This window comes from Oreochromis aureus, linkage group 7, assembly GCF_013358895.1.
Source record: "Oreochromis aureus strain Israel breed Guangdong linkage group 7, ZZ_aureus, whole genome shotgun sequence".
In the NCBI taxonomy this organism is placed as follows: Eukaryota; Metazoa; Chordata; class Actinopteri; order Cichliformes; family Cichlidae; genus Oreochromis; species Oreochromis aureus.
The window spans coordinates 32,753,367-32,777,954 of NC_052948.1; the positions used below are offsets into that span (position 1 = coordinate 32,753,367).

General features: G+C 39.2%; 1 protein-coding gene across 5 annotated transcripts in view; it reads left to right on the plus strand.

Annotated features, from left to right (window-relative positions):
- LOC116324929 (transcription factor 4) overlaps window positions 1–24,588 on the plus strand; it is a 237,011-nt gene that overhangs the window by 34,774 nt on the left and 177,649 nt on the right. For all 5 annotated transcript variants that reach the window (XM_039615271.1, XM_039615273.1, XM_039615272.1 and 2 more), the window contains one exon: window positions 24,060–24,115. In XM_039615271.1, coding sequence (XP_039471205.1) covers window positions 24,060–24,115 — 56 coding nt within the window. The remainder of the gene's footprint in view (window positions 1–24,059; window positions 24,116–24,588) is intronic.

The following is a 24,588-nucleotide window of genomic DNA, read 5'->3' on the forward strand; positions in this document are numbered from 1 at the left end:
AATAATCAAATATACGTCAGCGAGTGTGAGCACTTCTATAATAGCAGAAGTTTTGGTAGTTTGGAGTTGTGAATCATTCAGGTGTGTGTTAACACGGTGCCAAAATCTACCAGCAATTTAACCCCAAAGTCAGACCATTCAGTACTTGAGAAATTGCAAGAAACCCAAGAGCTTCTCCTCAGACTCCACAGGCCTCAGTTAAATGTTAAAGATTATAACAGTAAAATTTAAGAAAAAAAAAAAGACTGAAGAAGCATGGCTTTTTTGGAAGAATGGCTAGGAGAAATCCTCTTCTTTCTAAATCCTCTTCTTTTTGGTTTGCAAAGCTGTATTCGAGCAAACTACAAGCCTTCAGGAAAAACGGTCCTTTGGATCAAGAAAACCAAAGTGGAGATGTTTATATATGATGCAAAGCATATTTGGAGGAAACCAAACACAGGAGATCGGCACAAATGCCTCATACCAACTGTAAGCACGGTGGTGGAGGTGTGATGATTTGGGTTGGTTCGGCAGCCAGAGGACCCAGGCACCTTGCAGCCATTTAGTCTGCAAAAAACTCACCAGTGTACCAAAGTATTCTACACACATCCCTTAAATGTAAGGCATCTGTCCGACAGCTAAAGCTCAGCCCAAACTCAGTCATGCAACAGGACAATGATCCGAAGCACAGCAGCAACTCTTCAACAGAGTAGCTGAAAGGACAAAAGTCAGATTGTTGCAATGGTGCAGCTAAACTCCAATAATCACACTGATGGCAATGCTTTTACCGGACCTTAAAACAAATCCATAAACAAATACCCGCAAATCTCTTTAAACTGAAGCAACAGTGTGAAGAAGAGTGGGACAAAATAATGTGAGTAACTGTTAAAGTCATACAGAAAACCACTACTTTAAATTATCGCAGCTAAAGGTGGTTTCACAAGCTACTCAATCATGGGGTGTACTAAGGTTTTCATGGGACTCCTGTGAAAACTTTCTTTTTCACGTGACAGTAATTATGTAAATCGGTACACTAATAATGAGCATTGAAAGTATGTGTCAAAGGCAGATGTTTTACTTTTGTTTGGGTTTTTTCAGTTAGATGTTGCTCATTTAAAAATTAAATCCAAATTTTGATCCATGAAGAGAGAAGAAGTGATGACAGCAGGGTGGATGAGGGCAGGGAGTTAAAAGAGCCGTCAAAGAAAGAACAGAAGGAAGGACGACGGAGGGATGAAGATTTAAGAAAAAAACAGAAAGAGGAAAATTGTGCAATAGAAAAGCGAAAAAGAGAAAAGGTGGAAGCAGAAAGGGGGGCAGAGAGAGAGAGGAGCAAAAGTGTGCTCACTCGCCTTCCATTAAATTTCACAAATTAAAGTGGTATTATCTTGAAATATTTAAAGGTTAGATGAATGTCGATAATGGATCTCGACAGCCATTAAGCTGTAATTGCTCTCTAATGTAGTTAGTGAAAGACATGGGATACAATTTTCGGCAAACACAGGGTGGGTGAGCGGGGTAGGGCAGGAGAGAGGGAGGTTGTTTTTTTATTTATTGATTTTAGTCACAGCCTGCGATTTAAACCAGAGCTGTTGTTCTCTGCATTAAGTCTTAATAAGGCAAAAACAGAGCATGATTAACTATTCAGAGAGAGACGGAGGGGTGGGAGACCTAGAGAGGCAACGAGGAGGGGATTGTGGTGGGTTACAGGGACAAATAATGCAAACCGCCACAAACACCAAGATTTTATCACCAGGCAGATGTCATTTTTCACAGGTTACTTCTAAATGTGCTGCTTCAAAATAAAAGCGCACTTACCGACAAAAATAACTGATGTTTTCTAATTGTTATTATTGTGTGGCCCCGTAACAAAACTGCAGCCTAATTTATGTGAAAGCTGCAACATGTTGCTCTCAGAAATGAATAAATAAGCTCCCGCCCAGGTGGTCGCAAAGTAAATCTGATTAATAAGAAATGAAAGGAGGATCCAATGAGGAGCAGCACTGTTTCTAGCAACTCGCACAGTAAGAGGCCACCAATCAGAAGACACCATTAAAACCAAATCTTTCTGTACTGTGCAATGGCAGTTTTCATTTTTATACCTTCATGTTGCCGACCTTGTCGCCCTCTCCTTTATCGCTTGCGTTGGTACATTGCGATGGTTTCCAGTCAGGCACGTGTGTCTTTGTGCAGTCTGAATAAATTTGGCACCTTTCACAATCAGACATCTGAAATATTTACTACTCTGATCAACTTATGTCCATGTTTAACATATGACAAAAATCTATTTTCTGAAATTGCTGGGGCTGAGCCAGTGGTCCACCCACTTGTAACACCTGCTTGAGTGTTATGCCCATACTCACAGCACTAAAATTCCAGTAGCTACTTTTTCAAGTCCTCACAGATACATTGTAACAGTGCAGTCGCTATACAAGGTTCTTTTAATCTATGAGAACTAATATTCTATTCCAGTCCAATGCAAGTAATCATTTATTCTGTCCACCACTGCAGCCAAAAGCAATTAGTAACACAAGGAGTGATGTGAATCATTTCTTCCTCCATTTTTAAAAAGGAGTTTTTTAAAAGGAGTTCTTCCTTCCCACTGTCGCCAAGTAAACCGTCTGATTGAAACTGTCTGATCATAATAGTTCAGTTTTAATCTTGCAGGACTTTACCTTAGCATAAAGCACTGCTCTTGTTAACTGTCTGTATATGAATACAAATGACTTGTGCGCATGTATATTTGCAACAACGGGATGTAAATGTGACAGAAAGCTGAGTGTAGCATTTGTTGTCCCTCTGGGGCAACTGAACATTCTTCTTCTGCAGAAATCTCATCAACAAGTGCAGAGACACCGAGAGAATGTCTGCAGGCGCTATTCTGTGTGTGTGTGTGTGTGTGTGTGTGTGTGTGTGTGTGTGTGTGTGTGTGTGTGTGTGTGTGTGTTGTGCTTCTTGCTCCGTGTGGGTGCTGTTTCGGTCTGAGCGTGTGTCACTGTTCGTGTGTGTGTGTGTGTGTGTGTGTGTGTGTGTGTGTGTGTGTGTGTGTGTGTCCCTGCAGCCTTGCACCCATGCAGACATGCTAACTTGTTAGCGACTTCTCACTCCTCGTTTCCAGAAAAGGAGGTGCTATCCAGGTGGCAATCCCACGATGCACCTCTCCCCAGTCGGTGTTGTAACGGTCGCCGTTGGTTACAACCTCGTCAGGGGAGAAAATGGGGAATCTGCCTTTTTTTACGGGGGCGTTACAGCGCTTTCTGTTTCTGTGTGCCACATTAATAAAATATTTATAAGTGTCCAAAGTATTTATCAGAAATTGCCACAATTCCCAATCACAATTAAGCAAGAAGTGATAAAAGAGTCTAGATAAATCAGTTATTTTACATAGAAGAAAAAAATTAAGAGAATATATATCTTGGTGTTTACTCAATTTGAATAACTGAGTCAGCACGGTCAATGAAGTGGCAAAAAAAAAACAGAAAAGGGAAGTGGGAACATCACTGTGCAGTCTTATTTCTTTTCTGACATTAACATGGAAATTTAAGCAGAATTTCAAGATCATTGAGTTCCTGGATAAACAGGAAATTTCATGCTTTATACGCTGGGAAACGTTCATGAAAGGCAAATGAAATCATGTGCAGGACTCAATTATTTCCACATTAATGGCGAATGACCCGTGTAGTAATCACACAAGGATGTAATGCTTATTTCATTTTTTATTTGCTTTGTGTCCACATACTTCTGATCATTTTTGGAGCTATGCGGTGAGGAGTGAGGGATGTGCCCACTCTCCCTCTTCACGGCTCTGTTGACAGACTATTAAATAATTACTGGAACAGAGAAACAGACAAACACATTAGTTTCAGTCTCACTTATAATCACTGTGCGCACAGCACAAGTACATTAACAAGAGTGAGTCTTTCTTTCTGTCTTTCTATAGCTGCTGGCTGTCATCTTTATCAGTAGATGTAAATAAAACATTTTTGTTTGGTGGTTAAATAAAACAATCTACAAAATATTACCCTGGACAACTGGTACGATAACCCATGCCTGATTTCCCTTTGGTCTGCTCTGCACAGTACACGTGGCAGGCTGGTGACATGTATCCTGCTGGTAGGTAAACTGGAAGCTCCCAGGTTTGATCGCTGATTTATCCCCCGTGTCTATTATCATCCATCAGAGTGTCCTTGAGCCACACTCTGAAGTCATGAATGTCTAAGTGTTACAGCAAAATAGCAAATATATATTCGTGATAACTTATTTGGGGTTACGGTGCTGTTTAATAAATTGGTCTGTTTGTTGGTCGATCCTCCACTAAAGACATTTACGCTTGCTAAAGGATGCATCTTACTGACTTTGGTGAACCTGGTGCATGTATACAGCACATTTTTAGGGCTGTCTGAATTTTGGGAGGCTTCTTAGAGAATTATGTGTGAATATTCAAAGCTCCAATTTTGAATGCGTAGGTGGCGACAATTATATGTCAACTGGCTTCAACTGATTTTTCAAATTCCAAAGATTTACAGTGATTTATGGCCTAGAAAGGCTTTAAAAGAGCACATGTGATGAGATTGGACCATTTTCTATTTGCAAAAGAACTCAAATGATTAATCACTATTAAACTAATTAATGATTAATTTCCTGACAATCAACTAATCCCTTAATCAACCTTTTCTTTCAGCTGTAGTTACAAGCACTCCAATAATCATTTAATCCATTTGAAATGAAATGCATGTTGAGGCAGTCATCATGTGGGAAACGCTGCTGACAGTCATTTGTCAGTTCATGTCAAGGAATGTGCATTCATTGTGACACAGAGCAAGACATTTCTGAGTGCCTCTGCAGACTTTACCCGTCTGTGCTTTGCTCTCCAGCTGAGGGGTTCTGTATCCACATCAATTGTGTCCTGGGATTATCTCCTGATTTCTACTTTCCCTTGCCAGTGAGTGGCATGTGCAGAACTTGGCGATCTAAACTGAAATAAAGGAGGAATCAGTTTTTAATCAGCTGCTCTGAAGTTTCGGTATACAGGTTGTAGGTTGTTTCTTCAGAGGACTGCGTGTGACTGATTTCTCAGTAAATGGCTGCTAATGCTGTGTTAGTTTCAGTGGTCATCTATTATTAGGCAGGGTGGACTGGAGCTGATAGAATTCACCTGAGCCCCGCTCTCACTTCCCCACTCACTACCACAAACCAACTGCTACATAACTAATGCACAGGGCTCTTCCTGCACAGGTGCATGCGGTTGCTGTGTGTGACTCTGTGTGAGTGTGCGGCTATTTTAATCCCATCCCAACCGCAAAGATTCATGACACCCAAATTTATCACGTCACACTGTAGTAGCCAGTGCAGCAGAAGCAACGCATTTCCTGGATCCTCAGTCTCACTGCTGCTGAAAGATTAAATGAATTTACACATTGTCAAGAATTTCACGATGTGATGGATGTTGCAGAAATCCAGACGTATACTTAATGACTTTGCTGGCCATAATTAGAGTGATAATAGCAGTTAGCAAGTCCAGGAAACTTTAAGATTATCTCGTAGCCTAAAAAATTATATCACAAAGCAGTTTAGCTTTCTCTTGGAGGAAATCCAGGGTAAATAGAAATCAAATAATTATTTTTATTATATTTTGATATTAATTGAACCAATGTTTATTAGATATGATTGGGGCAACAAAAAGGGGATAAGAAATGGATCAGATAGTATGTATAGGTGCAGTATATAGGATTGAGAGCAAAAAAGTCTTCTGCCTGCTCCATTCAGGGGTCCCCACAGCAGGTCATCTGCCTTCGTCTCACCGTGTCTTTTGTCACATCAGCCCTCTGTGTGTCCTCCTTCACTACATCAGTGAATTTCATCTGTGATCTTCCTTCTTTCCTCCTGCCTGGCAGCTCTATCTTCAACATCCTTTGTCTGATATATCCACTATCCCCTTCTGCACTTGTCCAAACCATCCCAGCACTGTCTCTCTAACTTTGTCTGCAAACCACTCACCCTGAGCTGTCCCCCTGATGGACTGGTTTCTAATCCTGTCCATCCAGCTCATTCCCAGTAAAAACCGTAACATCTTCAGCTCTGCCACCTCCAGCTTGGCCTCCTGTGTTTTTGTCACGGCTGCCACCTCCAAACCACACATCATACCACGTACTCTGTTGCTACTATGCTTCACCAGCAGATACTTGTGAAGGCGGAATGGTGGTCGGTTTCTATGCTGTAGCAGTGCCGGTAATCGTAGGTACAAATACTGGTTAGTCCAATGTTCATGTGCTGAGGACAATCAAGTTAAGAAACAGTGTTTAGAATTCACAGTGAGTGCTATTGCTAAACAACAGTGATCCCTTCTAAAATCAGGTATTTTACATATTGCACCTCTAAATCTAAAAATCTGGTTAAAAAAATCACATTACTCATTTTAAAATCTTGCAGCAGAGTGTTCTGTGGGAGAGGGGAAAAACACCTTTTCATAAGAATCTTTCCTAAATTAGTTAATTTTGTGAGCTAGTGAGCGATTCGGTTTTAATTGCTCCAGCTGGGGTGCAGCTATTGCTCACTTAGATGCGCAGGTGACCTATAAGCTGTCTCAGACCATTTCCCGCTCTCTTTCCCCATTTTCCTGCCTAATATCTCCTGTTCCTTTCCAATAATGGCTAAAAAATTGCTAAGAAAGGCTAAAAAAATTATAAAAGAAAAAGTTAATAAATATAAATAAATATAGTTAATAAATATGTAAAAGTGCTGATCATTTCTTTAAAAAAACTAACTGTGAGATGCTGTTGAGTATATGATTGTATTGTCTGCATAAAGTGACATTTACTGTAGAAGGAAATGAATTGAACGTGATCATAATGTAATTCTCCAGCTTTTTCTGAAAGGAGGGAATATATTCAATGATCCCTACAAAAGAAGCATCACCATTGGTGTTGGGCAGTTAAAATAGGTGTGATAGAGCTCATTCCCACCTGCCTGATGTTGGAAATGAAGCTGTTGAAAGCCAAGACTGAGCCATGTACTAAATATACCATAAAAATATGAGCTTTCTCTGTAGCCTTGCAATTTAAAGCACCTTGAGGCAACTGTAGTTTTGGATTGGTGCTATATAAACATAATTAAATAGAATCAAATAAAAAAGGCAACAATATAAACATAAATTAAGAGGAAAAAAACAGCATTAAGAGTCTCAGTCCAAGACGAGGGACATAAAGATCCAGGAACAGCTTTTAGTGTCATACCTCTGGAACAAACTGGAGGGATTAAGAGTCCTCTTCCAGTAGGTGTTCCCTCATTGTATTTGACTTTGGGAAAGTGATGAAAATCTTCCATAGAAGAATCATAACAGGATAAAGGTGATCGCTTAGCATTACTTTGTATTGCACTCACCATTCCCATAAAAGGACCCAAACCATGCAAGCAAAATGTCTCCCAAAACATAACTTTAATCTGTCATCCATCAGTATATAAGAAGTAGGTCAGCTGCTGTTCAGCAATTTCCATAAAAATCAACTGTGGAACACAGGTTTCAACTTGTAAAGGTTATACAAATGACCCCAGTTCTCTGTCATCTCCTTCTAAAAAGCACCTGATCCTCTTCAGATTTCTCTGCAGTTTCTTCCATAAAAGTGGTTGTCACATTTTCCAGCGGCTGGGTTCTTATTTTGGAGTGAACCTCGCCGTTTCCTTGGAGGTATCAGCAGGAGGAGCGTGACTGGAGGACGAGAGCAGAGGAAGAGCTGATAGGAGTCGAACCCCTCTGGCTCAGTGCTCAGTCATGTTTACACTTGACGACAGGGCGCCGTGAAAAAGCGAGGAGAGGCGGAAGATAAAAAGGAAGAAGAAAGAAAGTAAAGAGAGGGAGGGAGGCAAAGATGAAGGGAGAAGGAGAAGGAGGAGCAGAGCGAGGGGGGGGGGGAGCGAGGAGGAATAAAAGGAGGAAAGGTTGTTTTTAGTTTTAGTGAAATCAGATAAAGGTGTGATGCGGGATGTACGCTGTCGGTGTGACACTCAGACGACACCTTTAACCTTTTAAGTCTAAGGCTAAAGTTTCTTTAAAGTCGTTTTTTTGCATTCATTACTAACAGTACGTGCATCACAAACACTGGATCAGTGTTCAGCTGAAATTCACAATATAGTCATGGTGATGGTAGATTTGGGGATTTGGGGAGCTGGAACTAAACTGTTCCTTTGCAATAGGAAATACCTTGATCATGGTTATTTTTTTCTCTTTTGCCCTAACTTGCTGTTTGCGGGATATAATTTGAATCCTTCACAAGGGTTGCCAAACTTGAAATCGAAAGTCACCAAAACAAATAGTCTTATCCAAGTTTTATTGGCTGTCGACCAATTCATGTTTGTTATATCAGATATTTTGGCTTATCTTATCTTAGTAGGTCAATGTAAAATAACTTTTTGGCAGCGTAGTCCTGCATGTGTGCTATACATGTGGAAGGCTCAAATCCTTCAAAAAGAGACAAAACAAAAACCAAAAAAGCATCTTGTGCCAGAACATACATGACAAAACTTAGGACTAGTGTGTTAACTCAGCTGGTTAATTCACGCGTGTGCTACAAAAAACAGCTAGCCTGCTTGTGTTGTTAAGTAGTCCTAATTGCAACTCTGAAGGCCTTCAATATTTTACACATCAAACGTGTAAAATATTTTATGCATTTAAAATATTTTGACACTCCACACTTATAGTAAAGAATACTCATGTTCCCTGTGAGGAGGAGGGACTATCTTAAGGCTAAAGTCTATATGCCGAGCAAACTTAATAGATTACATGACTGTAACATGATTAACTGGAGTCTTACCATGCAAGATGTGCACTGATGCCTATCTAAGTATGCAGTAAATCCTCCAACCCAGAGGTATGTGGTAGGCTGGTGCAAATGCATGACTGCACCTCTGTTGAAAGTTTACAGGGAGATCAACATGAGGCGATGTTTCTGTATCTGATCACAAAACTAATGCATTAGTTTACCGATTTACTTTCTATAATTACTTTCTATAGAAGTCTATGAGACAGTTGCCTTCAGTTCATTCATTCAATTCATTTGGAATAAAATATTGTTGTACCTTCGCAATTTTGGTAAATTGTAATGTTTAGCCTGAGCAAGTTTCACTATTATCCTATAGGATTGAAGCAATGTTGCCAAAGGGTTGAGGGGAAATTTGTATTCCTGCATTGTCATCAGTACGATGAAACTAGTATTTATAAAGTATATAGTGTTTGGATGAGGGAGGAACTGGCCACTTTGCCTCCATTGATAGCAAAAATGATAGACGAAGAGAAGAAACAAGATTGAGTGCTGTTTTTTATTTTCCCTGCTAATTAAAAGGAGATGTCAAGGTACAATTCTCTGAGCTTGTTTAACGCAGCACCACTGTTTCCTGATTTACTTTCTAGGCCTCTCTGCACTCGTTGAGAGACCATTTCGCTTCTCCTCATCCAACCCACTGGACTTTCTCCGGTTTCAAAAATCTCTCTGCCGCACCCCCAGCCCTGCTCTCTTTCTGTATGATTAAGCTCACTCATCCCTCTGCTTACATTAGTTCTAAGCTGGCAGGTGTCTATGAGATAGAGTTTTATAAAGCCGGCAAACACAAAAACCTCCACAGAGAGAAAGCAGCCTTAATTGAATTGTCAAACACAAATCTACCCAGAGACTCAGTTTGACAAAAACTCATCTGAAACACTGCCTGTCTGTCTCAGTTTAAGAGTGACTGTCTCACTTCTTCGTCCGCTAGTTTGTCTGAGTGACTCAGTGTGTTTGTTCATGGTCACCATCAACTTTTTGAGTTAATTGACCTTTTTTACTTGTCCAGCCATAAATGGCACGTGTCCAGGTAAATTACAATAATGATATCATTTCTTTTTTTTAAAAAATTAGACTTCAGGCAGTATTCCAACTGTGTCGAGATAGAAATTACTTATATTGTTCCAAACATAACTTTATGCTTTATAAATACTACTTTTTTTAAGTGATTGTCGGAGGTGTAATGCAACCTTTTAGTAAAACTTTATTTCTGTAGGTTTGCCAGTCTCTCTGATTGTGTTATTATTTTGCCATCTTTGCCATAGACAAATTTACACTTATTTTGTTTATTTTGTGGCAGTTCCAAACATCTGCATTATCGTTGGACTGAATTTGTATATACTGAGGCAGATTGTGTTTAGATTTGTGATATGGTGTACAAAGCTGCAGAGGCCCTGCTTGCCACAAGGCAAGCTAGGCAAGTGCTTGGAGCCCCAGGCCAGTACGGGGCCCTTGAGAGACAAATCTTACAATATGCAAAGTTTACAATGACAGTGGGGGAGACCTGAGCTCATCTAACAACGCCCCACCTGACTCCGCTGACTCCCTTTGCAAATGGCACGCCTGATTCTGATTAAACAAACCTAATGACAACAATGGAACAGTTATCCTTCTGGGAGTGAGACCTTTTTTTCTTTTTTTAAAAAGTTTATTTTATTTTATTATCAGTGTTTGTTTCAGTTATTTAAATATTTATTATCAATATCTCATCACGCAAACTAAGGATGTTTCTGCTATATTTGCATTTAAGTTAGTTTCAAGTTCACAAAACAGTTTCAGTTGGTTTTATTTTAGTTTTTTTGCACAAGTCTGGTTTTTATTTCTGTTTTAGCTAACCAAAATTACATTCTCAATTTCAATCCACATCCAGGTATAGTTTTTAGTTTAGTTTTAGTTAACAACTTTGTCCAGAACCACTTCTTTAAAAATGCAAGTCTGTAAATGAAATCAGTCTGCATTCTCACGTTAGTATCAAATTTTCTCATCAGTTTAAGGTGCAGGTACGATGGTGAAACGCACTTTTGTCCTAATAAGCTGATCACAGGAAGGTGCAAAGTTGGTCACTGGAAGGATCCTGCAACCAAAAAAGGCTCAGGACAATATCTAGTGTCAGAAATTGAGGATGACCATCCCACAATGTGACTATGGCCTCTGCTGACCAGCCAGTGGGTCAAATGCTGTAATCGATAGTCGTTGTGTTTTATGCTTGATAGATAACCCAGATTTATCAGCTCTGTATCACACAGTGTGGATTATAAGGTTTGTGGAAACCTTAGTATGTAATGTCATGATTGGACAGACACCTGCAAGCCAATCAGAAATATATTACACAGGCTACACCTTGGTATATTGTTGTGCATGAAAAGTAAATTGTACACTTTTCACTGATGCCACTATTATATATTAGTAACCACTTCAATAAACCGTGATTACTCTTTAAAATTCTGCTTACAAGTAGTTTCCAGACAGCCTTTGGCTCAGCGCCTTTATCTCCATTTTTCTCACTTAGACTGTATAAAAGTTTTGCTACCTCTGCTGGTTTTTAGCTTCTGACCAGTTTACACGCAATTTTTTTTCCCCTTTTTTTTCTTTTGTTCCTCTGGTTGTGATGGTGTGTAGAGATCTAAGCCACAGTTGGCTCAGCTTCACATGGGCCTGTGCGGAGAGACGAGGGGGTTTGTCAAAGGAATCGCCTGCGCCGCTTATTCTTCCTCCACCACAGAGATGGAAAAAAAACCAACAAAACAAAACAAAACAGAAAGGAACGGCCTTCTTATTATCAATATTAATCTCTCTTTTTGGAAAGGCATCTGTAGACTCTGAAGCTCGGCAGTCTTTAAAAAAAACACGCAACGCGGCTTATTCAAAAAAAAAAAAAAAGCCATGTTTGAACTTGCTAATGTTTTTTTTCCCCTCTCTCTCACTTTCCATCTCTCCCTCCCCTTCCCTCTTTCTCTCTTTCTGTCAACTTGAGCTATTCTCTCCCTTCATTTAGCGTGCCATTAGCTCTCCAAGCTGTTGTTTGTTTTGTTGCTTTAATGTGCTTTTTTCGAACAAAACAGCAAAAAAAACAAAACAAAAAAAACAAGGAATGAAAAAAAAAACAAGTGACTGAAATATAAAACATGTACAATTTTGCGTATGTGTGCTGGTTGCTGGGACTATGTGATTGTATGGTTTGCAAATGTTTGCCTCTGTGTGTGCGTGTGCGTGCGTATGTGCATGTGCGTGTGTGTGCGCATGAGGGCACTGGCACTAAACTTACTTGGGTCCAGATGTTCTAATTATAGAACAGCTCCGCTGCCTAATGACAGGAAACACTGGCCTCTGTGTGTGTGTGTGTGTGTGTGTGTGTGTGTGTGTGTGTGTGTGTGTGTGTGTGTTGAAATGTGTGTAAGAAACATGAATGAAATTCTCGTCATTAACCTCTTGAACCCTGATTTCCTCCTCAGATTTTCCCTCAAGTAGCCATAAGGTTTGACAGACTATGTATATGTCTGCTGTTCACATACATTTGTTGTGCACATGGATTTGGTTTTCCCAAATGTTCACTGTGGCAAACTTTCACTTAACAAGTGCTCATTTAACAGATGTTCTTATTCTTAGGACAATAAGAGAAGAAAACCCCAAGAATATACACGTTTTTCCACCCAAGCTAAATTTAATTGAAGCTAAAATTCTTCATATTCTGCTCAATGTATTTGGTTAGACATGCCCTTGTTTTAGTGATACATGTCTCACCTCTGTGAGTCACTGAGGGGATGTAAATGGACCCATTTTATTTAGGGTGAATATGGGACTTAAGGCCTCAAAACGTAAGTTTTCAGGCTTGTATGACTTTATATATGCTGCTTTATATCAAGCTGCTAGCTGCTTGTTAATCAGCCGGAGTACTTGGTAGTGGGTCGAGAACTAACAGTGGTAGTGGGTCGAGAACTAACAGACTCCACCACGCTACACACTTCACTGTGAACATGACACAAAACTACTCAGATACTTCAATAAAAACACTTAGAATATGGTCTGAGGACATTTTAATTGGCTACCAGCGCTTTACATTGCTGATTAAGTTTCCTGCTAAGTTTAAGTTTATTTTTATCTCTAATTACTTACTTATTTTTATTCATTCTTTTAATTTATTGTGCTTTTTATCTTAAGAGAAAACCAAATCAATGTTCATTGCACGATGTATAATAGCAGTAAAGATCATTCATTCATTCATTCATTCATACGCTCTCTCTCTGTTAGCGTGTCTCTTGTGAAAATGAATGCATGTTGGATTTGGCTATTTGGCAGGGCTATGTTGGATTAATAAAGTTCTCCAGTCCCAGTCTAATTCTCTTCTTAATAACATACTTAAATGTTGGCAGAGAATAAGTAAATAGGATTAGGGAGCTGACTTTTGGTGCTTGACTGTTTCCATATGCTGTGCTACAAGTGCATTTTGTTAATTATCCAGGTTCAACACCCAGCCCCACAAAATGCAGGACTTTTAACACCTTCCGTGATCTAAAAGTTTCTGCAAATATATTTGGAAAGGAATCACTGTCACTTTGTTTTCCCTCAGCATACTGAAAACGCTGTGAAGTGTTGATATAAAATGTTTCCTGTCTCCATAGAATATGTGCTTTATGTTAAGATGGGCACAACAGTGGTTTTTGATTACAAATCAGTTGTTTACCTACAGAATCTGTTTGCTAATTCGTGTGATGGCATTCATGTACTTTTTGGATATTTAAAGGCATGTTCCACTGATCAAAAGAATACTTGAGGATACATCAAGGTTAGCAATGACATGGCTAGGGATCAACATTTAAACCCTTGACTATTTTTTTTTAAAAGACCTCCTAAAGGTCAAAGTGAGCTCCCAAACACAATTGGGAGAATTTTGATTGAGTTATCTTTAACTCCATTGGTGATTCTAAATTTTCCATAGGGTAAAAAGCCTAAAGTCTGCAGCATTTTAAGTATTCAGTAAAACTCAAAAAACGCTGTGTAAAATCCAAGTATAAGTTTTCTTCATATACGCATTACATCTTCATAATAACAGTGTGTTCTTCATGTATTTACAGTTCTTACAAACAGGCCCTCAAAAGGCTTCTTGAGGTTGGTTCTCAATGCAACCTTACCTTAGCTAAAGCGAGTCGCCTTACTTGAACTCTCGACTGAGTTAGTGGCATTGCTGCCAGTAAGCACAGTAGGACATTAACATGGCCTGCTGTGCATTTAGGTGTGCTGACAGCCCATTCAAGAAATTAGTGGCTTGGTTTTGGTTATATTATTTAATTGGAGGATATTTAGTGCCACAGAAATTAGCAGGTATTTGTGAAGGTGCGATGCATTTTCTAATCAAGTTGGCTCGAACTAGCTGGTAACTTAGCACCTTCTCATGTAAAGATATTCACTTCTGACTCCAAAAAGGTAACGGGGTGAAAGCCAGCATGCTCAAGACATGGGTGATGTAATGCCATCTACATCCATCTTTTATCTACAGTTTGTGTGTGTGTGTGTGTGTGTGTGTGCGTGTGTGAGTGTGTTTTCTTTATTCAGAAAGTATTTAACACTGATCCACTTTATTAACAGTTTGTCTTCTTTCTTCACTCAATATAAGAATAATTTTAAACTCTGGCAGTTTGTAGAAAAAAAACAATCTCAGCTCATCACCAATCAATAACACTGATCATGGGTGGAATTCTGTCCTCCATCAGTGGAAATCTGTTCTTGTAGTACATACATGTTGTTTAGTAGTAGCCCTGATGATGGTCATTCTTGTCCTCTCTCTTCTTGTTGCTATGGTAACAAGATGTCAATAGATTTGGCATCCTCATCTCCAACTGTCCTCTCGATCAGAGCTCTGTATCCACGGAGACCGGAGGAGAGGACTTTTTTTCTGAGCTTTGTGTCTCAAAGTTCAGATGGAGATGCCATCTGCTGTTGTGCCTTGCTCAAAGGTTCTACAGGCGGGTCAGCCCCAGGACTGACTTCATAATCCTGCTTCTCTGACCCTGATCTCTCAATGTTAGGAAAGAAAGCCATATGAAAGGAGGGGGAATAATGATTAAGGAATGGATAGAATATATGGAAGAGAAGAAGGATAAAATAACATAAGTGAAGGAGGGATGGAAATGAAATAAGAGCAAAGAGGAGACAGAGCGGAGAGGAAAGATGTGAAAGTGTGTGAATAAAATGGGCAGTGAAGAGAAATGATTGAGGAAGGAAAGAAAGGAGTGATTAAAGAAAACACTCAAAGATGAAAGATAAAGGTTATCAGGAAGGGAGGGTAATGAGGGTATAGGTGAACTAGTAAAGACGAAAGAGTTAATAATAAAAGAAATATGGAGAAGAATAAAAAGAGAGTGAAGAAAGAAGAGTAGAATGATAGGATGGAGGAGGAAATAGAGAGAGAGAGAGAGAGAAAGGAAAGGAAGGAAAGAAGAGGGGCACTAAGAAAAAGGAAAAGAATAAAAAATGTGAAAAGCAGAAGAGTGAGCATGAAGGTAGGAGAGAAAAAGAGAAAAGAAAGTAGGGAAATCAAATTGGATGATGGTGACCCGGAAAGAATGAGAAGAAAAATGAATATGGGAAAGAAGGAAAAGAGAAATAGATGGAAAGATGAACAGAAAGTAAAGGAAGAGGAGGAAATGGGGTTTGAGAGGTAGGGCAAAGGAAAGGAAGGAAACAAAGGAAGGAATGAAAGGGAGATGAGGAGAGAGGGCATGAATCATATAACAAAACAGGACATGGTCGACTTCCTGAATGTGATTGTTTCATCACTTCCTCTGCTTGTCCAGACACACACACACACACACACACACACACACACACACACACACACACACACACACACACACACGTAGTGAGATTGTGGGTGTTAGACAGTTTAAGCAGCTTTAAAGGAGAAGATACAGAGATGTAATCTGACTCTTAATTCTTACTGTCTCGTTTTAGTGTGTGTGTGTGTGTGTGTGTGTGTGTGTGTGTGTGTGTGTGTTCGCCCTGGATAATAATCTGAGTTTAGCTCAGTGAAAGTACGAGAAGCTTCAGTTCCTAAAATGACTGAATTAGATCTTCATCTGTGGTCCTTCATGTTTTTACGTCTCCTCCTGCTTCATTTTCTATTTCTCTTCTCTTTTTCTTTCATCCTGCAGGTGATTACTCCTGTGATTATTATGCCATCCTCACAGGTTTTAAAGAGAGCTTGCAGTTTAGGTTGAAACTTACAAAACAGATTGTTTATAGTTTATTGTTTATTTGTAGTTTATTGTTTAAATATTGTTTATAGTGACCTATAGTGACCTAGTGGTCATGAGAGGTCAAACGCACTGCAACTTAAGAACATGTCAGCAAAAAGAAAACTGCTGCAAAAATACACAAAACACAGCAGAAGTGTTTTTGGGGAGACAATAATGTGACAGACCAGCTGCAAAAGTGACAAGCTAACAGTAAACAGCTAATAGCAAAGTACAGCATTGTATAAATCATACAAAACACAAAAAACACACATTACCTTGTATCTTTTTCTGTCTCAGAACACTGAAATATCCTCCACTTCTTTTAAATATGTTTCCGTGAAATCTTTTGCATGTTTTGATTTCTGTCTCTTCTGCACCCTTCCATCACATCGTCTCCTAAAAAACACTTCCGTTCTGTTTTATTGAACTTTCGTTGTGTTTTGTGTGCTTTTGCAGCATTGTTGTGTTTAGCGGTTTCTTAAGTTACAGTGCATTTGACCTCTCAGGGCCACCATGTTAACACCTGAAACAGAAAATATATAATAAGGATAATATATTTCTGATTTAGCTCCAAAATTGAATCAGTTGAGTGTGGATTACTAAAGAAGATCATATGTGAGTTGAATATGAAGTACTGAAGTACAATGAAACTTGATCAAATTGAAGTGGCAGATTTTGAAGACAAAGATTCATTAAAGATTCATTCCTGAAATAATTTCTATTTTCAGTTTAAATGTAAATATACTGGTCAGCACTGTGGTCTAACAGCAGTTGGACCACTGAAAGGCTCTTCCTTGTGGTGCTAGCATGTTCTCCCTGGGATTCCTCTGGGATCTCTATTTACTCCCACTTTCAAAAAACATGGTAGGTTAATTCTGTTGTGTCTGTGCCCTTGACCAAGGCTTTGGCTTACAGCTGGAGTTGGTCCCCAGGCACTGCACAGTGGTTGCTCACTTCGTCTTATACTGAGGATGGGTTAAATGCAGAGAACACATTTCCCTGTGGGGATCAGTAAAAAATAGCTGGAAGGGTCGATTCAAATAGAGTTGTTCAAACAGGATCTAACTGAAGCTGAGTGAGCACTGAAAGGAATGAACCTGTCAGGTTAACCCAAAGAAGGTCACAGCAATTTATAGGTTAAACACAAAGGGCGTTTATCAATATGCGTACTTGTGCGTACTTGCGTTCTCGTGTACTCGTGTTACGTCATCAGTCGGAGACCAAGTACTGTTCCAATTGGCACGCATCAAGCCGAGAACGCGAAAAAGTCCCGGATGTGTTCTCGATCCGCCCGTTTTATCGAGCATGCATCGGTGTGGACTTGGGACAGCTATATATCCCAGAATGCATTTCGTCCAAAACTCAACAGCGGACTCCGGCACATCGTTTTCAACCCCCGCTTGCGGTCTTCTCACTACTCAGGTTAAAGAAACCCCAGCAGCTGTCTATAGTATTGAGTGTCCACTAGAATAGAAATAAAAGCGTTCTAACATCTCACCTGCTTGTTTTTATTAAGGTATGTACACGTATGTACATGTACACTATTTTTATTAATAGAGGTTTCACTACTGAGGTTAAAAATGATATATAAGTCACTTAGGCTACGTTCACACTGCAGGCGAAAGCGCATCAAATCCGATTTTTTCGCCCCTATGCGACTCATATCCGATCTTGGTATGACAGTGTGAACGGCACAAATCCGATATTTTCAAATCCGATCTGGGTCACTTTCGTATGTGGTCCTGAATCCGATACGTATCCGATGTTTTAGAAAGCGACTGCTGTGTGAGCGGTCAAGTCGCATTAAATCCGTCTTTTACGTCACTGACACAAGACAGACGCCAATTATCAGCGCCGGAGAAGCGCCTGATAGGACATCGCGAACGATTTCCTACCATCCGGTGAAACTGTTGGGAAGACAACGTTGGAGAAATGTGAACATTTTATTTTTACTGTATTTTCTGCAGATTCTGACAGAAATCTGCAACTATCCTTTGAAGCACCGCTCCTCTAAAACAGCAAAAAGGATCATTATTAGGTCATCTACATTATTATGTAAATAACAAAATAACTTAAAGCAAAAATCTGGAAACATAAAGTCCGAAGTCTTTATATTAAGGGCCATCAGTCAAACAATATTGTTTGCTCTGGGTCTAAACAGCGAGTTGTGTGTGACATCTTCTTTTGCGCATGCGGGCCGCTTTGAGCGTTCACACTGGAGAGCGTTTGATGTCGCATTTTATGTGTAGTGTGAACAAGCAGACAAAAAAATCGGATTTGATCAAAAAATCGGAATTGAGCATTAAGACCTGCAGTGTGAACGTAGCCTTAGATCACTTCTAAATGTTAATGTTTGGTTTATTTCAGTGTTTTATTTGTTCCTGAGTAATCCGGTTTGGCTGTGATTACAGTTAAGCTTCATAACATGTTACTCACAGTTAAATTAGGAGGGGACGGCAGTAAAAACTCCGGACCTGTGACATCATCACGTACGCAGGTGTTCCAATTGTACATATCGCGAGTCCGTGCTCGTGTTCTCGGCGGGTACGTACTCCCGTGCGTTCTCGGCGAGTACGTACTCACCGAGAACGCGAGTACGTACTTGCGTACTTGGGCACTGATAAACGGCCAAACTGTTTTACATGCACAGGCAGTGTTTTTCTGGAAGCCCACCTAGTGGTGATTATTTGAACTGCACCTAAAACAACCTAAAGCCGAATAACTACTCCAGCATGATAAAATGTGGAAGTCATCAGAAAATCTTGTCCTGTATCTCAAAGAGTGAGACTTTTAATGCTGGTTATTAACCTCATAAGATTTCCAGTGGACAAAATGTTTGGATTTCTAGCAAAGAAGAAAGTATAGCTGACCGAGCAGAAGGAACCGAAGCTATGGATAATCATCAATATAATAATCAAGTCCACATGCATCAGAATATTGCTAAAATATCACAGTGTGTGGGTGCCTTCAGCAATTTAGCACATTGGCCATTTGTTCTGAACCAGCTGGATATGTCCATGGGGCTCTACCAAACAGAAATCAGTTACCATGAGATTTGGTTTGATTTTCACTTGGTGGTGCAGCTCTCACGTTTCAAGTCAATTCCAAAATAAAATTGCCTTTAAGGCTTTTACAACTCATTATGGCTGCAGTCATTACCTTGGGAGAGGTTCTGTTTGAGATGTTCCCAACTGGGAAGGTGTAAAAGTGTTTGATTACACAGCTGAGTTTGACTAAAAGAGAGTCTTAAGAGTATCTCCAGTGAACATGATGATCAAAAAACCATCAATCAGCTCTTTTTTTTTTCTTTAAATCTTCTCTGGGAACAAATGATTTTCCATTACCTTGTTCTATTTTTGCCATTATTGTGTTTTGTTGAATCTTGAATTGTTGATCGTTGTTGAATCGACTCCAGGTAATGATTTTCATTCATAACAAAAATAAAACAGTTATCTTTAAAAAAAAAATCATTTTAGGATTATTTGGGTCTTTGAGCGTGCACATTTTATTAAATTAACAAATATGTCAATAGTTCTGTTTCTGATCACCACACACTGTTTGACATTTGTATATTGGGGGCTGGGGAAGGCCTATAGTTAATTATAGAGTTTGGTTGGAGATCAGATGAGAACAGTGAGCCTACAGAGCTCACACAGGTGCACACCCATACGCTTGATTTTCTCACAGCACGACCACTGTCCTCATTTCTGTCAATCAGAGGCCATTTATTACCTTAATCAACACGTGTGTGTGTGTGTGTGTGTGTATCTGCATGAGTCTTCAGTTGTCAGCATGCTATTACATCATTACATATATAACACGTTTGTTCGTGGTGTATGGTTGCTTTTGACTTGACATTTTCCTCTGTGTGTGCCAGGAAACTGAAATCTTTTAAACTATGTGCCACAGAGTAGAATTGGTCAGTTATTTCAAAATTTTCTCCCTGAAAGTGGCTAATACAGTTAACCCAGACCTATTCATTCAAAGTCCAAGGAATTATGCTTTTCACTCTCTTACTGGTCTTCTTAAAAATCAGTTCTTTGCAACAATTTAGCTATTAACTTCTGGTTTATGCTGTCTGAGCATCTGATGTTGAGCTGTGTCTGTTACTTAAACTCTGATGTGGGGTCTAATCTAAGGCCTCATTTACACAGGTCTGGAGACCTGTTTGCAAACAATTGCCAACCTCTGGTCACTAGGGAAAAATGTCTTTTCTGCAACCAATTACTGAATGGTTGTTGAAGATTGCTGGGTGAAATTATTTCCAAAGAGGGTACTGCAACAAAATAAAACCCTCCTTGAGATTGCTTTGGTTGTGTGTTGGTTGCCATTATGATTTTTAATACAGTGAAACTTTTTCCTTTCAATTGTCTGTATGGGACTCCTTTTGGTGACATCCGTTGTAGCTTCAAGAAAATAAGCTGGGGTTTGAGCTAGTTGTCTTTAAATTGAAGGATTTTGCTTTAATGGAGACTGAAAGCTGAATATCAGCCCTTTTAAATTAGCATATTAACATCCACTAGGTCAGTGATGGCCATATAGGTTTGATTTGGGTTGGGTTTTCTTTCAGGCACATTCAATATAGACAAATTAGCAAGATTTTACATTATAAAGTATTACGATGTTTCCAAACTATCCAAATTGTCAATGCTAAACACTAACCAAAACCAAACCCTAACCCTACATGGTTCTCTACTGACCAGGTTAACTGTATTTTACTGCCAAAAAAATATTAAAAAAAACAAAAACAACACTCACATGGAATACAAAGACTGGCTCAATGGTAGTACTTGGGCACAGGCCTGTTTTTGTCCTCAATAATCACACACACACACTCACACTCATATACACCCATATACACACACATAGGGTAACTGTATTAATAGGAGTCTGTTTTGTGTCAGGCAGGTCTTAATAGGATCAGTGTGAGAGACATGGGGCTGTCTGTCAGTCTAAGTTCATTAACTGATGATAGATAACCTGCACTGTGTGTGTGTGTGTGTGTGTGTGTGTGTGTGTGTGTGTGTGTGTGTGTGTGTGTGTGTGTGTGTGTGTGTGTGTGAGAGAGGGAGAAATAGAGGGTTAGGGCTGTATGTTTCCGTGCTTTTCAGTGTGTTTCCCTGCTTGTGTGTAAATTCTCTCCCTCTCTCTTGTGTAATTTATAGCCCTCAATCGGAGCCTTATCAGGTGCAGGACACATGGACGCCTCCTTCTCTCCTCCTTCTCTCTTCCTTCGCCACATCTTTCAACTTCTGCACACCCAACTTGTATTTTCTCTCCTCCTTTTCCTCGCCTCCCTCTCATCCAATCTTCCCTTCTTCGTAGTTTTCAATGAGCAGAGATGCATTCTTTAATTGCTGTACTCCTCTTCCTCTTTTTTTTCCCCCTCTTCACCATTTCTACCTCATCAGGACCAGCAGTCTTCAAACCTTTCTTCACTTTTAATTTGTTTTTTCCTTCTTCTCATTTCCTGTTTTCAAACTGCACCTTATTTGCCGGACAGAAATATGCATTACCAAAGAAATAAAACATATAAAGAATCATATTTCTGGTTACCTGAAAACAACTGCTTACCAGGACATGGAATATAAAGCCACTTTAGCTTTTTCTTTATTTCAGGTAAAGAATCCAACGGATTCACTATGTATTCACCAGATCAAACTACTCAGCTTCTTGACAGCATCTCCCAGGGGATTATGGCTTCTCCAAATCTCAAACTGGAGATCTTTTACATTAAGCAAAAGTATTAACCGCTATACTACAGAGCTACACCTCTAGTTAATGATTAATAATGCAGTGTTTGTTCCCCTTATGGGTACAACATTACTAAAATTCCTTAATTAAGTTCCCAAAATCTGCTTATCCATTCTACCACACCAACTATGTTTAAGTTATGTTCTTCACATAAACAGAAAGTCATTTAGGAAGAAGAAAATGAGAAAAAAAAACACTCAAATATCATTTCACTGATTCTGATTCAGTGTACATATTGAAAAGGAGTGGGAAGAAGTGGACGCTTAGTTTAATCTCATCCCTTCTCCACAAGTTATCAGTTAATATTTCTCCAGCTTCCCTTTTAGTATAAATCTCAATAACGATGATAGACATATTTCTAATAACAGAATATTTACATTACTTGTTTTTACAACTCGACAACTTTACCTCAAGACGTCAAAACCAAGGACCTCCAGTTTTGTAAAGTTAATTGCAAAATCTTATTTGTATTGCATTAAGCCCACATCTTTATACCTCTTTTTGAGTTCTTCATAGTTGGACATGCTTGTCTGATCAAGTGTGTGTTCCCCTTTTTCCAGGCGAGTTGCATGTCTCCTAATTATATCGGTTCATGTTTCAATTCCCACAATCTGGTCAAACAAATGTATCATCTGTCAGTCTGAGTGATAAAATATAAACTGTCTAAATTTGCAGATGTGTTGAATCCATCCTAAATCGGACTGAATGTAAGTTCCCTAAATGTAATCTTTTACCTTAATTACCTTAAATCCAGTATCTGCTTGAAAACCTTCTGACCTAGTATTTGTTCTCGATATCTAATTGTTAAACTAGTTTTCCTAAAGCCATTAAGCTCCAAATGTAGTTCCCCCAAATTCACCTAATTATAACATGTTCCTTAAATTTTCATGGCTTGATGACAAACTGCATTTGTACAAATATAGTGTCTTATGCATTTTCCGTGTATGCGTTTCTAAAATCGAGTGTTCATCAGGTGTTTGTTGAAAACATCCACCTGGTTATCAAACACACTCCCTCAGATCAACTCATTGTTGAATATGTGTTACTGCTTTTCAAATGCAGCCAATCACTAAATCCAGCTTACCATCAAGTGTTTTCTTTGTCATTTCTCCAAACCGTCGTAAGTTTTATTCTCTATTATATTCTGGTCTGTTCTAATCTGTTATACAAAGTCATAGCCCAAAAGTACCTTTGTCAAGGTGGGGACGTTTGGCTTAATTCCAAAAGGCTTTCTGTAACCGAACCAGTTTATTTCTGTTGTGCTAAAACACACACACACATACGCACTCACACAGAGATAAGCTGACATTCCAAATGACTTGACAATGAATGTAAGCTGCTCACTATACACACACTGACACAATGAAGAGCCTATTGAAGAGAGATTTGTGCATTACAATGCATGAGGCTGCTGCGTGTGTGTGTGTGTGTGTGTGTGTGTGTGTGTGTGTGTGTGTGTGTGTGTGTGTGTGTGTACTGTATGTGAGAGCAGCATTTGCACATTTTATGCGACCTGAATGCACCGGTCTACCTGTCATGTATCCCTTCCTTTCTTCCTCTCTCTGTTGATGTTGATGTCTCTTGACCTTAAAGTAAAGGTCTGGTTAACTTTGACAACTAAAACTAGTCTGTTAATAGGAATAAACATAAAATGTCCGTAGAGGATGATTGCAGTATGCCATGTGGTCAGCCTTTGGAATAAGAATTCATCATGATCCTGCAGAACCTCGTGCCATTCATAGGTTACCTGTGACCCCTCAGTCAACACTCTGACCTTTTGTAAAATAGAACTTCCTAATCCAGTTTGATGGATATTAGTGGACCGCAGAAGGCTTAAAGGACCATTAAACTTTCCTGAGACACATTAAAGGCTCTGCAATCATAATCAATAACATTTAATGACTTGGGGAATGGTGATATAATGATTTACGCTGCTGTGGTTGATTATAGACACAGTACAATTGTAATATAAAAGTCCTTAAAGATATTGATTGATATTGTGAGTGATTAAAATGCAAAACTAAGGACTGAAGATATTTAATGTGTCAAGTATAAACGAAACGACTGTGTGTTTTAGAACATCATGTACAATGAAGTGCTGTAAAGTGTTTCTTTTTACTTGTTATTATTTCATTTTTTCAGTATTTTGATCTATCAGCTTCTTGCTAGCTGATTAACACATAATTTTTGGACACTGAATTTTGTAATGTCAGTATTCGTGTGTTGTGCGTTTTCTTTGGTCATTTAAAAAAGTAACCATCATTCTCTCCCCGTCTCACAGATATGGAGGAGAGGACGGGTGCAGCATCATGGGCGAGTGGAAGTCGTTCTTCCAAGGTAACAAATTACAACAACTGCTAATAATGATTACTAAAGCTGATGTGTTTGCCTTCATTCGTAACATTCATCATTTCATGACTAAGGCTATGTCGGCAGGGACCTTTTCACTTTTTTTGTCCCCTTAGAATTGTTCCTGTTTTTTAAACAGACGTTTTTAATGGCCATCAAAACCTTGAAGTGCTGGAACTCTCCGCCACTTGTACAGTAGTATCTTGGATCTTAAGCACCAAACAACAACAGTGTTTGAACTGTTGATCACATATGTGCCTTTCATTTTCAAATTAAGGTATTTGGCCCTTTAAACAAGCCAAAAAGGTACATTCATGTTCCAAAGTGATAATTGTATATTAGCAATGACACACTAAGAAGGCTCTGGGTTCAAACTTCCTGGGGCCATTTTTCTTCTTAAGCCTAAAGAGTTACAGCATCTTTTGAGAGTTGTCCAGGTCCTGTAAGCTGTGAATTGTAGC